Below are 13,748 nucleotides of genomic sequence, written 5' to 3' on the forward strand. Positions count from 1 at the left end.
TCAGGTGCACTCTGGGTTCATAAATGGCCATCAATACACAGGATGCCAGGGTGAGATGGATACTGATGAGACAGATGGGAATGCCGAACAAAGTCAGCCAGGCATGGAAATGCCGAACAAAGTCAGCCAGGAACCAAGCCACAGCACTGAAGGGCAGGAGGATGTTCATGAACATCAGTGCCCCCTTCTCCAACTGACTCCACAGCATAATCCTAAAGCAAATCCCATCCAGCTCAAGAAAGACTTGTAAACTGAGCTGTTAACCACCTCCTGGAGTAGAAGCTGTGAATATTCATCTGACAGGTAGGAGAGTGTCAGCTCCCACCAAAGGCAAGAACATGGGTCCACCTTTTATTTTATAGCATTTTTTCCCCATTGACAATCAGTACAACACAGGCACTGACTGGAAGAGAGGCACTGATACTGGCTACCTCTTGGACAGCAAGTTGAGTGGACAACTCATGTTGATCCCAAAGATGCAGCACTACTGATTAGCCAGGAAGGAGGTCACCCTTCACCCAAGAGCAAACCCAGACCCCTTCCAAGAGGCCAGAAACACCAACAAGCCACCACAACAGGTTTCACTGTAAAAAGATATAAACGAGGGGTTACTTACTATAGGAGTAGCTGCTAACTTCAGATATCGCTGGTGAATGGGAAACCTTGAGCTGATTTTTGACTTTTAACCCCACCTCCATCTTCTTCATTTTGGCAGCCACTTTGTTTTTACCTTCCTTGGTGCTTTTCAGTGACAGGCCCAGATTCTTGGCCAGGCTCTTCTTCTCTTCCTTGCTCGGCAGAGCCTCATGGGGTGGCAGGTACCTGCTGCCACCTCCACTACTTTTTGACTTGCCCCCAGAGCTGTCAGCAAACTTGAAGGGGGATTTGAGCTTGTCTTGTTTGGTGAGTGACAGAGCCTTGTCAAGCTTGCTGGCCAGCTGCTCCTGATCTGATGGCACCTTCTTCTTTTTGAGCTTTAACTGCCGAGGCGAAAGGAAGAGACATAGGTGAATAGAGAGCAGGTATCATGGCAGACCTGAGGGATTTTACGAGCCCTCGTAACAGTCTCCAGTGCACTACAGTTAATAAGGCCTCAAATGATAGCCTGAAGCCCCAGTGGCCATAACCCACCATGGTGCTAGGGAGGAAGATGTCAGCAAGCAGCACAGCTTTACCCTTATGGAGCACTATAAAATCACAAGATTAACTTGGAAACATTGCATTTTCTTCCAAAAGAAGTATGTTCATAGAACAACATACTTTGGAGTTCTTTCTGCTCAACAACTTCTGGGGTTTAGGCTATGTTTGGACTACTTTTACAGGCTTTTCTCTAAATCACAAGGATTAAAAATCTTCTTTACCCAAAACCCCAGCCAAATAAATACGGATTTCCACATAATCACCAGCTCCAGAGGCTGGGATGCCAAAAAGACCCAAAAACCTCTCAGCAAGAGCATCAGCACCACTGCATTACAGCCAGTGCTTACATCGTTTTCAGTACTTTCTTGCTTCTTGAAGAAAATAAATATACTTTACATGTGCTACAGCTAGATAACAGCAGCTGTAACTCGGTCCTTTGCCTGCGTGCACTTTGGATTTCAGCAGCAGCTTAAAGCTCCAATAGATATCTCATTGCCTCAACAGGAGCAGAAGAAAACCCTGTGTTTAAAATAGCAGTTAAAGCTCCCATTCCTTCCTTGCTTCAGGAAGTCCATTCTCCTCCACTGCCTCAACAGGCAAAGGGATAAGACAAGCACTGCTCTGGATTCAGAGCTACTGCAACATGGCAATGCTCTGGCTGGCTTGAAGGCACTTGCCTCTCTGCTGCATACCAGAGGTCCGACCTCCATAAGCCAACATTAGCCTTTGCAAACAGCCCTCCACTTCACAGTCCTCTCATGAAGAGCTTCTAAACCCATGTGAACTGAGAGCAGACGCTCTGAGATCAGGAGGAGTTATCCAGTGCAAGCCAACACCAGCAAAGAAAAAAGCTCCATGTTCCCCATGAGGGCACTGACCTCATTTGAGAAGCTGGGAGCCGCATCGTGCTCTTCCCAGCTCTGGTTCCTCCCTTTCATCTTGCCACTGCCGCTCTCCACATCCTCGTCCTCCTCCGGGAGGGCCCCTTTGTGCCTCTTCTTCATGCCCTCACCAGTCTCAGAGTCTTCGGAGAGCAACAAGGACTTGCTCAGTCTGCAAGCCAAGCAGAGGATGGGTCAAGGTGGAGGGCTTTCCTCCCTGTGATCCCCACCAAGCTCAAAAGTGAGGTTAAGTGCCTTGTAGGACAGTGGGGATCCTCAGTGAGAGCCCACTGTGAAGTGACAGCAGTTTGGACAAGGTTTTCCACCAAACATGAGAGCCAAGGAGCCCTTCTTGCACACTCCTGGCCACCAGCATAGATGAGGGTGCCTGGAATCAGAGACCTGCAGGGAGGTTTCTGAAAGGAAGTACTTGGTGTCTTGAGTAACAGCCACCAGTCACTGCCTGATTTGGCACAGAGCAGCAGAGGGGAGGACAGACAGCTGAGCTGGCCCTGTAGGTCTTTTCCACCTCTACTTTCACAGACTCTGTAGATGCAGAAAGATTCCCAAGGCCTAGGGAGATGCCTCACTGCCCACACGCTTGCTCTGGTTGCTTGGCTATGAGCAAGGAGGTGGTAAGGAACTGCCACACAGGGTGACACGGAGGAATGAGGACACTGCAGGGACTGGCTCGCTTAAAGGACAATCTACCTCTGTGTGAGATGCATTTGTGAGCTACGTCTTCAGTCTTGCTTCAGGATGTGGGGGGAAAGGAGAGGGTAAATAAATAATAATAATAAAAAAACAAATAAAGTAGGTGAGACTAGAAGCACATCTTTCACTGCTCTGAAACTGTCTCCAGTAACTATCTGATGGATCATCAGTCAGAACCTCAAGACTTCTACCAAGCTTCCATTAAAAGCTCTCATATGCCAGTTCCTTCACGCTAAACCTCCTGACCTCGGTCATACCACTACCACAAAGACACTAACACAGGGCAGCCTCCTGAGCTTCCAGGCATCTTCCCTCCCCTCCATCCTCTCTGCTGACCTCCACAGACACCTAAACCAACACCTCAGGCACTGGACGTTAGCTGAGGATGTATCCTCATCCTTCCATCTCCCACGTCAGGTTGATGAAGCATTCCTAAGATGCGGAGACATGCACACGCAACACCATCATGCACGCACACACGCACAGCTCCAGCCACCTCTGGATGCCTCCAGCCTGTCCAGCCACCCAAACACGAAGAGCCAAACACAGAGCCACCAAGAGGAGAGGTTTTAAGCAGTACAAGGTCAGTGGGAGCTGGGCACCTGAACCTGATCTGTAGTCTTGAAAGGACGTCTGCAAAAATATGTAAGCAGGTTGGAGGTGCCTTCCCGTTGGGAGAGACTGGGCCATCTATGGATGGTTAGATGGCCAACAGTGGTGAGATCCAGGCATCCAAACAAGAGCAGCTGGACTTGTAAAAGAGAAAAAGGCAGAAGAAAGAATGATCCAGACCCTTGAAAGAGAGAGATCAGGCGAAACCAACTCCCACTGATGAAGGGGACAGAGATGAAGACAGCAGAAACACCGCAGAAAGGCCCTTCAGAGTAGATTAGCCCTGTCTTTCCAGGTTGTGACACCACATCCTGCACTCAGCTCTACAGCACCCGCTTGCACCATCTGCTCTCCTGAAAACACACCAGGACGCGCTCCCCAACTCCAAAAGCTCACCTACAGCTCCCTGCCCAGCCGGCTCCTCCGCACCTCCTCACCGCTCAACTCAGCCTGTCCTACTTGCACCCAACATCACAGACATGGGCTCTACCAGCGGGAAGACGCTGGCACCATATTCCCACTGGAAGGACACACTCACGTTAAATGCACACACTTCCACAACACTACTACTGCTGCTATAGGCCGGCCTGTCACCACAATGCCACAGCAAGCCCCTGCTGCATCCGAGATGCTCTCCCCATGTAAGACCCTGGTGCAGCGACCCTGCCATTTTCCCGTCTTCCCCATATTCCAGCCTTACTTTCCACTCTTGCTGTCACTCTTCCCTCTCTCCTTAATGGGTGACAGAGCGCTTGATCCAAGTTTCCTCTTCCTGGGCCTTCCAGGGCCTCTTCTTGCCAAGCTTCTACTTTTCTCGTCATGCTTTTCCCTTTAAAAAAACCACACGCTTCACTGTTAACCAAGGCAACAAAAAAAAAACAAAACCAAAAAGGCAAAGAAAACAAAAAGCAAAGTCAAATTTTGCAACCAAAAAGCAAAACAGGAAAGAAAAATAAATAAAATAAAGGAAGTAAATCCAAAAAGAAGAAGAAAACAGAGAAAAAAATGAAAAGAAAGCAAGCAAGAACGGGAGCCAACCCAGAACCTTCTCCTGTCACCAAACTGCTAAACTGAGCTGCTGAAGCCAAGGTTTGTCTCTACAACGATCTCCCAGCTGCATTCACCAGTGCTCAGGTTGTCGTGTCACATAGCCTAGGAGTGTGCAGTGCAAAGCTCTGGCCGTACCAGGAGGAGAGGAGACAGGGAGGGAATGGAGGGCTGTTCTCAATCCCGGATCGAGTGAGCAGCCTGCGACTTACTCGGAGTCCCTGCGGCGCTGCAGCTTCACCAGCTCCCGCTGCTTCTCCTTGTAGCGCCGCTGCAGCTCCGCCAGCCTCATCCTGTAGTCCAGCTCCATCGCGTCCATGTTCTCGATGGCCGATTTGATGGAGTACATCTAAGGTGGGGAGGCAAGAGGGAGGGAGAAGCTCAGGAGATGTTCAGGCCCTCACCCACACTGGGGTGCCCTTGCAATGGTCAAGATCTGCAGCCATCCATGCTTAACTCTGGAGCAGAGCATCTTTGCCCACAACGAGCACAACCCTAGAGTGGTACCCAAGCAAAATCAGCCAGGCAAAGATGTTCTGTGGCTTATGCATGGGACAGAATCAGCTCTGAAGGACAGCAACACAGGGAAAGAACCTGAAGGGTAAAATATACCCATGGAGTCTCTTTTCTCTTATTTAACAAGACAGATGAAAATATTCCCTGTCTCGGAGCACTTACTCGCTGGGTACAAAGTAATGTGTCAGCCTCTCCCATGGGAGAAAAAAAACAAGGAAAAAGCCTCCTGTCACTATCTTTATTTATCTCCCCCACCAAAGCATTAACAGACGAGTTCCTGATGGCTTTGTATTATAAACACCACTTCTAGGGCTGCCCAGGGTCCTTCTGAATTCAGTGGTGTTGATTCAAATCAAGGGAGAACCTATATCACACCACAGTGACTCCTGGGCAGCTACAAACATGAGTGAGGGAAGGCCCAGCTCACTTTGGGAATGCAGGAGGGCAGCACAAGCCTGGTGGCAATCCAGGGCTGGAAGAGCAAGCTGTGGTGAGTGGATGCACCGTGGCTTTTCAGGTTCAGCCACACTCAAGAGCTACTTACGGGTTCGTCTTTCTTCTGCATCCAGCTGTACTTTTTGTTGGGATTCAGCTCTCGAGGCAGCCGGATGGTTTTCAGACTTTCCATAAAGGGGGTGGAAAGTACTTCCATGAGCATGTGGGTGCTGGCAGCCAGCAAACTCTCCAGGGTTGGCCGGACAGGGAAACTCTCTGGACCTGCTGGGAAGGACAGAAAAATAAAGCTATAGAGATTCACATTCCAAGACTGCTCCTCCAGGAGGCACGAGGAGAGGATGATGTCCCTTTCTGGACCATGGCAGCTCAAGGAGCCTTCCAGTCACCCTTTGCTCCTACTTGAGATGTCCTGTTGCACCCAGCCATGGTACAACTGGCAGTTCCCATCACGTCTCACCTCAGGAAGTTACTGGAAGGTGAGATTCTTTTCAGGACCTGCCAAGCTCTTGGAAAGCATCATCTGGAGCTACTGGGGCCTCTTGTGCCAAACCCCAACAGACTGTAGACTCAGTGCCTGCCAGAAGGGTGTTACCCTGGCAGCTCTCAGCAAGTGGGGCTCCGTTTCCGCTACGCATACCACAAACTGTCTAGACATGGCGAGGGCCTTTGGAAGGGGAAGAGCAGTACAAAAGCCACACGTAGCTCAGCCTACTGCAACAACAACCTTGCTCCAACCCCATCCGAAGTACCAGCCACTCCTGCAACTCACAGCAACACTCTCCTTGCTGCCTGGCTGAGGTTGCAGGAGATCCCTACCTGCACAGAGAACATGGGGACCGTATACAGGGAGACCCAACCTGGCTCAAGGCTGGCCAGACTCGGTACTCACAACTTACTTTGCATTTCTTGCTTCCGTTTCTCCAGCTCCATCTCTGCAATTTCACTCAGCAAAGTGATCCCTTGCAGGAAGGAGTGCTCCAAGGCCTGGTCAGTTAACACCTCCACCTTCACCTGGGATGGAGTGACACTGGTGGTAGTCAACAAGGAACAAGCCTGAGGCATCTCTGTGGCAGCCACCAAAGCATTCATCCCAGCCAGCGGGTCGCCTGGCTTGATGTCCAGAGCTGGGATTTGGCAAGAGATCGCTTCTTCTGTGTAGGAAGGGATGTCTGTCCCCTGCTCCCCCTCCTCAGGGGGCAGGTTGGGAAACTCCCTTCCCCGGGTCACATCAGTGCTCTGCACATCCATGGCTACAGAGGCTTCCTCCCGCTGGGGTGCCAAGTCCATCTCAGGCGGCTCACTCTCCGTGTGCACGAGCAAACCGTCATACTCCATGTGCATGGAGCAGGTTTCTGCTCCATTCCCAGTCTCTGCCTGAGCCTCTGTTTCTGCAGGGCAGGCCACAACCTGGTAAGGAGGTGGGCAGCTCTGGAGGTCTTCCTGGTCCTGCTCCATGGCACCCAAGGCTTCACCTTGGTGCAACAGGAGATTGCAGTTGTCCACGTTCTGCACTGGGACGGCTGCAGAGGTGGTGATGTTCAGAGTCCCCATGTCCTGCTCACAGATGCTTTCTTGGCTTTCCTCCATCTGCACCTCTGATTTCACCCTCTCCTCCAAGGACTCCTCTTCTGCGGCTGCTTGGATGGGCTCTAGTATTTTGGACGGAGACAGGCGGATGGGCTTGACCTCTGGGGAAAGCTCCATGTGCTCAGAGCCTTCAGCAGGCAGCGGGACATCAGGAGCCAGGCCATCCGCATCGGATGCTGCGGTGGGCTGCAGGAGGTAAGGGTAGTGTCTTCCAAAGGAGGGAGGCAGGGACTGGAATGGATATCCTGGGGGGATCTCTGCAAGATATCAGAGGGGACAGGCTATGTAATGGCCAGGTCTCCAAAGCACCTTCTCTCTCACTAAGGTACAGAGATGGATACCCTTTGCTTCCATCATCTCTTGTCTCTCACTGTAGTTGCTTTGGGTACCTCTCTCCTGGCCAAGCACCCCAGAAGTCCCTTCTGCACCTTTCCAGCACTCTCCTGCAACTGGAGCGAGATCTGCCTCTTGTATCTTTCTCCCACTGAGACTTCAGCCCTGAGGAACCAACCCAGGCTCAACCCAAGGGAAGAAGACAGCCTACAGCCCCAGGTCCCCCTACAACCCAGGCACTGATCCCAGCCCATCAGACCCAGATTCCAGACCATTCAGGTCCTTGCCTTTCCTTTGCCTTTTAGAGGAGCTACATGGTTTTCTCTACGGGAAGGGACGGAAGCAGGAAAGAGCCAAGGAGAAAAAGGGAGGCAGGCACAAACACAACGGGACTCTGCCAAAGCAGGGCTCTCTTACCTGGGAACAAGGCCTGATATGGACCAGTAGCTTCTTTTTCCAGCTCCAGGTCTTTCTTCTCCACGGTCTCAGGTGCCTCTTCCTTCGGAGGGATGGCAGGGGCAGGGGGTGGAGAGGCGGGGGGCGGGCTGGAAGGATGGGAGCTGGGGGTGGCAGGGTAGGAGTAGGCTGGCTGCGAAGGTGGCTCCTCCATCTTTTGGATCACCTCAGCTTTGAGCACAGACACGGGTGAGGCCCTGGGAGAGAGGGGAGGTGGACTCACAGCCTTGCTGTAGGACGTGGAGGCGCTGGGAGACAGCACAGGTGGTTTTCGATGCACCAGTCCCGGGGCAGAGGAGGAAAGGCCTGATTTGGCACTGTCCAGGCTCCGCTTCGTCACCTTCTCTTCCATATCCGCACGCTGCTCGTTTGCCTTCAATCTCTCCTGCAACAAGAACAGAGCAGAACTCAGCACGACATCTCTACCTGCTCCTGGGAAGCAGCACAGACCTACCACCAAGCAAGACCTAAATGTGATCTTATCAAATATGCACTGGAATAAAACACACATTCCCCAGTGCAACACCATTTTCAGACCAACCTGATGGAGGGTGACACTGATCTGTGACAGCTTTCTTTACAAATTCCCAGCTCCAGGAATCATTTGAAGGGTGTCTCAGCTCTCACTTGCAACCAAAGCAAACCACTTCTATTTCTAAGCCCCCAGCCCAGCAAGCACACATGTAAAAGGAAGGCTGAAAACCAGATGACCACTATAAAAATTAAATGTATGTAAAACACCCAAATAAAAGCTCACAACTTCCAAAATCATTTGGTGAATGGGAGCTGGCTCCAGGACCCCGTGTGATTGCTGCCAGTATTGCAGCCGCTTCTCCGAGCTGCTCGAGGTGACCAGGGATGGAACTGCACAACTAAACAGAGGCATCCCTAGGGAAGGAATCACGGTTGTGCTGCTGCCAGGCTGCTCTCCTGACAGCACTGCTCAATGGCTCTAAACCCTGTGTGCCTCATATCCCAGGGACCAGGGTGGGATCACTCAATGCATCCATACCCTTCAGACACACAACATGGGCACAGCTGCTTTTTCCCCACACACACTCCCAACTCCAGGATCATTTCATGCCCAAGGAAGCTCTTGAGAACGTACCACGAGCTGGGCACTCCTCTGTAGCTCCATGGCATGGGCTGCTTGCTGCTGCAGGATGTACAGCTCGTGCTGCCTCAGCAGCTGCTGATGAGAGAGGAGCTGGAGCTGGTGAGCGTGCTGGAGGGAGCTCCTGGTCGGGGGGTACATGGCCGGCCACAGTGGGGGTGCTCGGTCCATCAGCTCCGCTGAGGAAGGAGCAGAGATGCAGTCAGGCAGGCAGGAGGATGGGGATGAGTAGAGGATTCAGGATCACTCAGGGCAAGTGTCTCTACCCCAATCCCAAGGAATGGGGAATGACAAACACTGAGCTATGCAGAAATGCAATGGGGAAAGCATGTTTTCTACCCCTTGGCAGCCCTGCTCCCACCACCCCATGGGTGCTGGGGCCATCTGACTAGCTTTGCTCTCTAGGCACCCTTGTTTATCTGCTCCTGGCTGAGCCCACTGTAGATTCTCCTAACCAAGGACTCAAACTCCATGGGGTCCTGCAGGGGATGAGGAGCCACTGCTGAAGATGCCACATCTCCATCTCCAAAACACACCTAACAAGAGGCCAGTTCACCCCCACCCTAGAGCTTACCGAAGTGTGGCAAGTGCTCACTGGGGATCACCACAAGCTGCCCCGACTGTGGGTCTCTGGCAAACTGGTAGGCAGAAGGGAGAGCTCCCCCCATGGCGGGGGGGAAGCCTGGAGTCATGCCCTGGTGCAGGGAAGGGTGACCAAGTCCTGGAAGAAGAAACACCAGAGTCACAACAGCTCCTACCCACACGAGAAGTCATCTTCTGATTGCTCCAAAATACCCGCTTCCCCTTTGATGAGACAGCAGCCTCAGCGAGCACTAAGCAACACCTCTCCCTGGACTGCATCTCTGTGAACACCCCATGGATATACCACTGTCCCCCAGGACACTCACCATAGGGATGACCAGCCAGCCACATGGAGGGGCTCCCTGTCCTGGGGAGCCAGGGGTGGGCTGCCAAGTGTGAAGCTGGGTCTGCAGACCAGCGCCCGGAGCCTGTCAGGGCTGGGCCTCCTGTCACCATGAGGTTGGAGTTCAAGCCGTTGGTGGCGCAGCCAGAGGGGTGTATCCGAGCAAAATCTGCCAGCTCCTTGCTCTCTCTGGTGATGGAGGAGACAAGAGACAGTGAGAGAGGGTCCGAGTGCTGCAGGTTGCTGCGTGGCTGCTGGAGGAGCCCAGGGTATGGACCAGTGTGGAGAATGAGTGTGTCTGCAAACCAGGGTCAGACACTCAAGGAGGTGTCCAGAATAAAACATCCCATCTCTCCATCCCTTTGGAGCAGGCACAGATTTGCAGCAGGATCTGTCTATAACCCCATGGTGCCCCGCTCAGTGCTCCTCTGGTGCCAGCAGCTACACCAGGATGGATGCAACCCTGTCCTCTCTCTGGACAGACCTCATCTCCCTCCAACCCTCACCTGAGCAGCTTCTCCTGATCCCGCTCCAAGCGCCCTGCCAGGAGGTGGCTGTCCCGGTGGCGGCTCCTCTCATCCCCACAGTCATCTTCTGAGCGTCCATGCCCTAAGAGACAACCCAACACCATCAGACACCAGAAACAGCCTGTGGAAAGCTGTCCCCTCTCCTCTGGGCATGGAGAGGTCTGTGTGTATGTATACGCTGGGAGCCAGCACACCCAAATGTCACTGCCCCCAAGACTGTTCTGATGTTCAAGTCCTAAAAGCCTGGGCAAGGCTGTCTGTGTGATCAAGATATTCCCACTAAGGTGTCCCCTGGTACCACCCAGGATCTTCCTGTCTCCAAGCCATCAAGGGACCCACACACCAGGCCAGGTCAGCCTCCCAGGCCAAGACACCAGCAGCCTGGGAGCACCAGGACCAACAGGACTGCTTTTGCTGACGGACAGTGGCAGACTTCCCATCCCAGAAGGAGACAAGGCCCAGCTAAATCCCTGCATCAAACCACACAGTGCTACTTAATGCATCTTGCAGGGGTCTGGATTTTATCTCTGCATCTTCTGAAGCACGTTCTGCTCCTGTAAACCAGTCTGGGAGCAATGGGTATGCTCTGAATCCTTCTGCAACAGGCAGAACCAGCACTACAGACCCTCACAAAACCAGCGTGCACCGCTCTGCACTTCAACCTGTTAGTGGGAATCTGCTTCCCCCCTCCCCGAGCCATGCAACAAGGGGGTGGCGAGGCAGGGACACATATGGCAGATGAGGGCAAGAGTCCAAAAAGAGGGGCTGGATGTTTGGCTGGAGAAATGGCTTGTCCAGAATCAGAACAGCTCTTGCAAATACAGCCTGGGACAGCAGCAGCTGTGTCTATGAAAGGTTAGGACTCACCTTCATAGGAGCAAAGAGCAGTGCCAGGACCAGGTATTGGAGCCACCCATCACTTACTTTATCCAAGATCTTCACCCCAGCTGCCTGACTTTAGGCTTGCTTTTCCCTATTTTTCCCTAGCTTCTTTCTCGCATATACACTTTCCCCGCAGTTCCCTGTTGCCCCTCTCCATGTTATGCTCTGATGATACCATCCACACCTAAATCCCAGCCCTGCTTGCAGCGAGCAACCGGCCGGTCGAACAGGACCAGGAGGAAGGTGTTTGCTTCCCCCCTGCTCACTCCCTGCCCGGGCGATGCTCTGCACCCCACAGGGCTCAGCAGCGCAGCACGGCCTCGCACGGCTGCACCCTGGCTCCCTGCAGCCCTTGCCAGGGTCCTCGCTCTCCCATCTGGATAAGGTTTGGCACATGGGAAAGCATCTCGGAGCATCAAGTCTATCCTGCTGACAGGCAGCCTTTTCAAGGAGGGCTCCACTGTGTATTTCCCCAAACCTGGACAGCCTATGGTTTCTTTGCTGTCAAGTCTCCAATTCCCTTGGCTTTTACTGTCAGAAGGAATCCAGGAACAAGACAACATCTCTGCCAGCTCCTCTCCCCAAGGCTCCTTCCATGGACTTCAGGCAGAAAGCAAAGATGCTTTAAAACCTGGCACACACCTCTCCCTCCCAAAGGACCTTCCAGGGTCAATCCATTTCCCTTGCAGGCTGCCAGGACACTGTGTGCAGTGCCTGTCCCAACCAGCCCTTCCTCAGCTCACAGAATGATGCTCCACTGCTCATGGCGAAAGGCGCAGGTGCTTGTGAACCCCTCCGGAGCCCCAGCATCCCTCCCTGCCAGCATCTCCATTCACACACAAACCCCCTTCCACTCCCTAGCCCAGGTTTTTGCCCCCTTGGAGCCCCTTTTCCTACTTATCTTCCCCCAACTGATGCCCAACTGCCTCTTCAGTGTCAGTAATATGGAGCACACCCTCGGTTAACTCTCAGCCTCCCTTCCTCGGCACAAGGTGAGTTGACCCTCAGCCTTTTATTAGAAACCCATTATTTTGTTCTTTTACCTCCGCTCCCTCTCCCATCTCCGCTACTTGTGCTCTGTTATTTATAGACAGGTTTAGCATCTTTTTTTCCTCATCCGCCACCCAAACACGCACGTTTCCTTATTCCTCTCATTCCTGCCTAGCCCCCACCCCGCCGAGAGGACGGTCCCTTTTCTGTACAGACCGATGATTGTCCAGACAGTGAATGATCATTTTGTCTCTATATATGAACATGACGCACGGACCCGCATAGAAAAATTCAATCAGTTATGCATGGAGGAAAGGCTCAGGCCCGTTCCCTTGACAACCAATGCCCAGCACTAAATACTTGCATTTTACTTGCCAAATACTACAGATTAGCCAACTAAAGCCTGCTTTCTCCTTCTTAAAAGGTCTAAACATTCAAGCACCGTCCACTCAGCGCAAGCAAGCTAATGTTATTAGACGAATCTCTCTTGGCATACAAAGGGGGTGGGGGGCAGCATTTGGGGGGCGAGAGGAGGAGAAAAGCAGTCTTGTTTTCTGTCTGAAAGCCAACTGCATCCCTTAGCAACGAGCCCGGAGGCCTGCCAGAATTCAACCCTTGTTTGCAGCCTTTTAGTTCGGCTCAGTAAATTACATTTAACGCAAGCTGGGAGCGTCTGGGACGATTGAACGGCTGAACAAACAGCTCCCTGTGCTGCCCACGAGGTCCTCCGGGCAGCAGGGAGGGCGATGGGAATGGGGAGAGGGGCTGCTGGCTGAGAGGGGAGCAAAGGGAGAAAAATGGGAAAGGCAAAGGCTAAACATGGAAAGCCAACCGTTGCTCGCTGGCCGCTTGCTTTGGCATCGCTCCTTGGCACACCAGAGGCAAACTCTCCCCATGCTGGGCAGCCCCCAGGTGTTAATCTTGCTACAGAAGCCAAGCAGAGCCCCAGTATCTCATCAGAGCCATCCCCTTCCTGCCAGCACCATGGCTTAAATCAAACCCATGGGATTAGAAGACCAGCACAAAGGTGGATTAAGTGGTTTCCCTGTCAGTCCCTTTGCTAACAGGGATCAAACACATGGAGACGGGGTAGACAGAGGGGATGGAAGGGGGGGACAGGGGACTCCTTCTTGTACAGGGAGTCTTGCTCCCCACTGTGGTCTACAATGTGCCCCTGGCTGGGAAGGGGAGGCAAAGGGAGCTAAGGATGCCAACCTCAGCTCAGGCCACACAGTGCCACAAAATGAGTTTGGCATGAGCACTGGGTGGCTGTTCTCTGCAGGGAATAGAACCCACAGGCAAGTCCTGAGACAGGCCTGGGGAACCTACCTTTGATGCTGCTGAGAGACAGCGAGCGATCCCTGTCTGCCAAGCTGGGCCCCAGTTTGCTGCTGCTGCTGCTGCTGTTGTCCTTCTGCCGGGCCACGGCCACGGCGATGCCGACAGGCAAGTGCCTCACCTCCACCTCGCCCTGGGAACCGATGCTCTCCCGGCCAAAGGATTTGGCACTCTCAGGTCTCTCGGGGTCCCTTTTCAGCTGCTTTGCCGGCTGCTGCACACACAGCTGC

General features: G+C 52.9%; 1 protein-coding gene across 1 annotated transcript in view; it reads right to left on the reverse strand.

Annotated features, from left to right (window-relative positions):
- Positions 1–616: 616 nt before the first annotated feature.
- Positions 617–13,748, reverse strand: part of LOC104411116 (trinucleotide repeat-containing gene 18 protein-like) — a gene marked incomplete at both ends in the record, with an annotated part of 15,222 nt that continues 2,090 nt past the window's right edge. The window contains 12 exon segments of the mRNA XM_010021461.1: positions 617–980; positions 2,019–2,193; positions 4,048–4,176; positions 4,607–4,743; positions 5,455–5,630; positions 6,263–7,210; positions 7,704–8,127; positions 8,851–9,035; positions 9,431–9,577; positions 9,765–9,970; positions 10,288–10,390; positions 13,510–13,744. Coding sequence (XP_010019763.1) covers positions 617–980; positions 2,019–2,193; positions 4,048–4,176; positions 4,607–4,743; positions 5,455–5,630; positions 6,263–7,210; positions 7,704–8,127; positions 8,851–9,035; positions 9,431–9,577; positions 9,765–9,970; positions 10,288–10,390; positions 13,510–13,744 — 3,229 coding nt within the window.

This window comes from Nestor notabilis, unplaced genomic scaffold (genome assembly GCF_000696875.1).
Source record: "Nestor notabilis isolate BGI_N333 unplaced genomic scaffold, ASM69687v1 scaffold16999, whole genome shotgun sequence".
NCBI lineage: Eukaryota > Metazoa > Chordata > Aves > Psittaciformes > Psittacidae > Nestor > Nestor notabilis.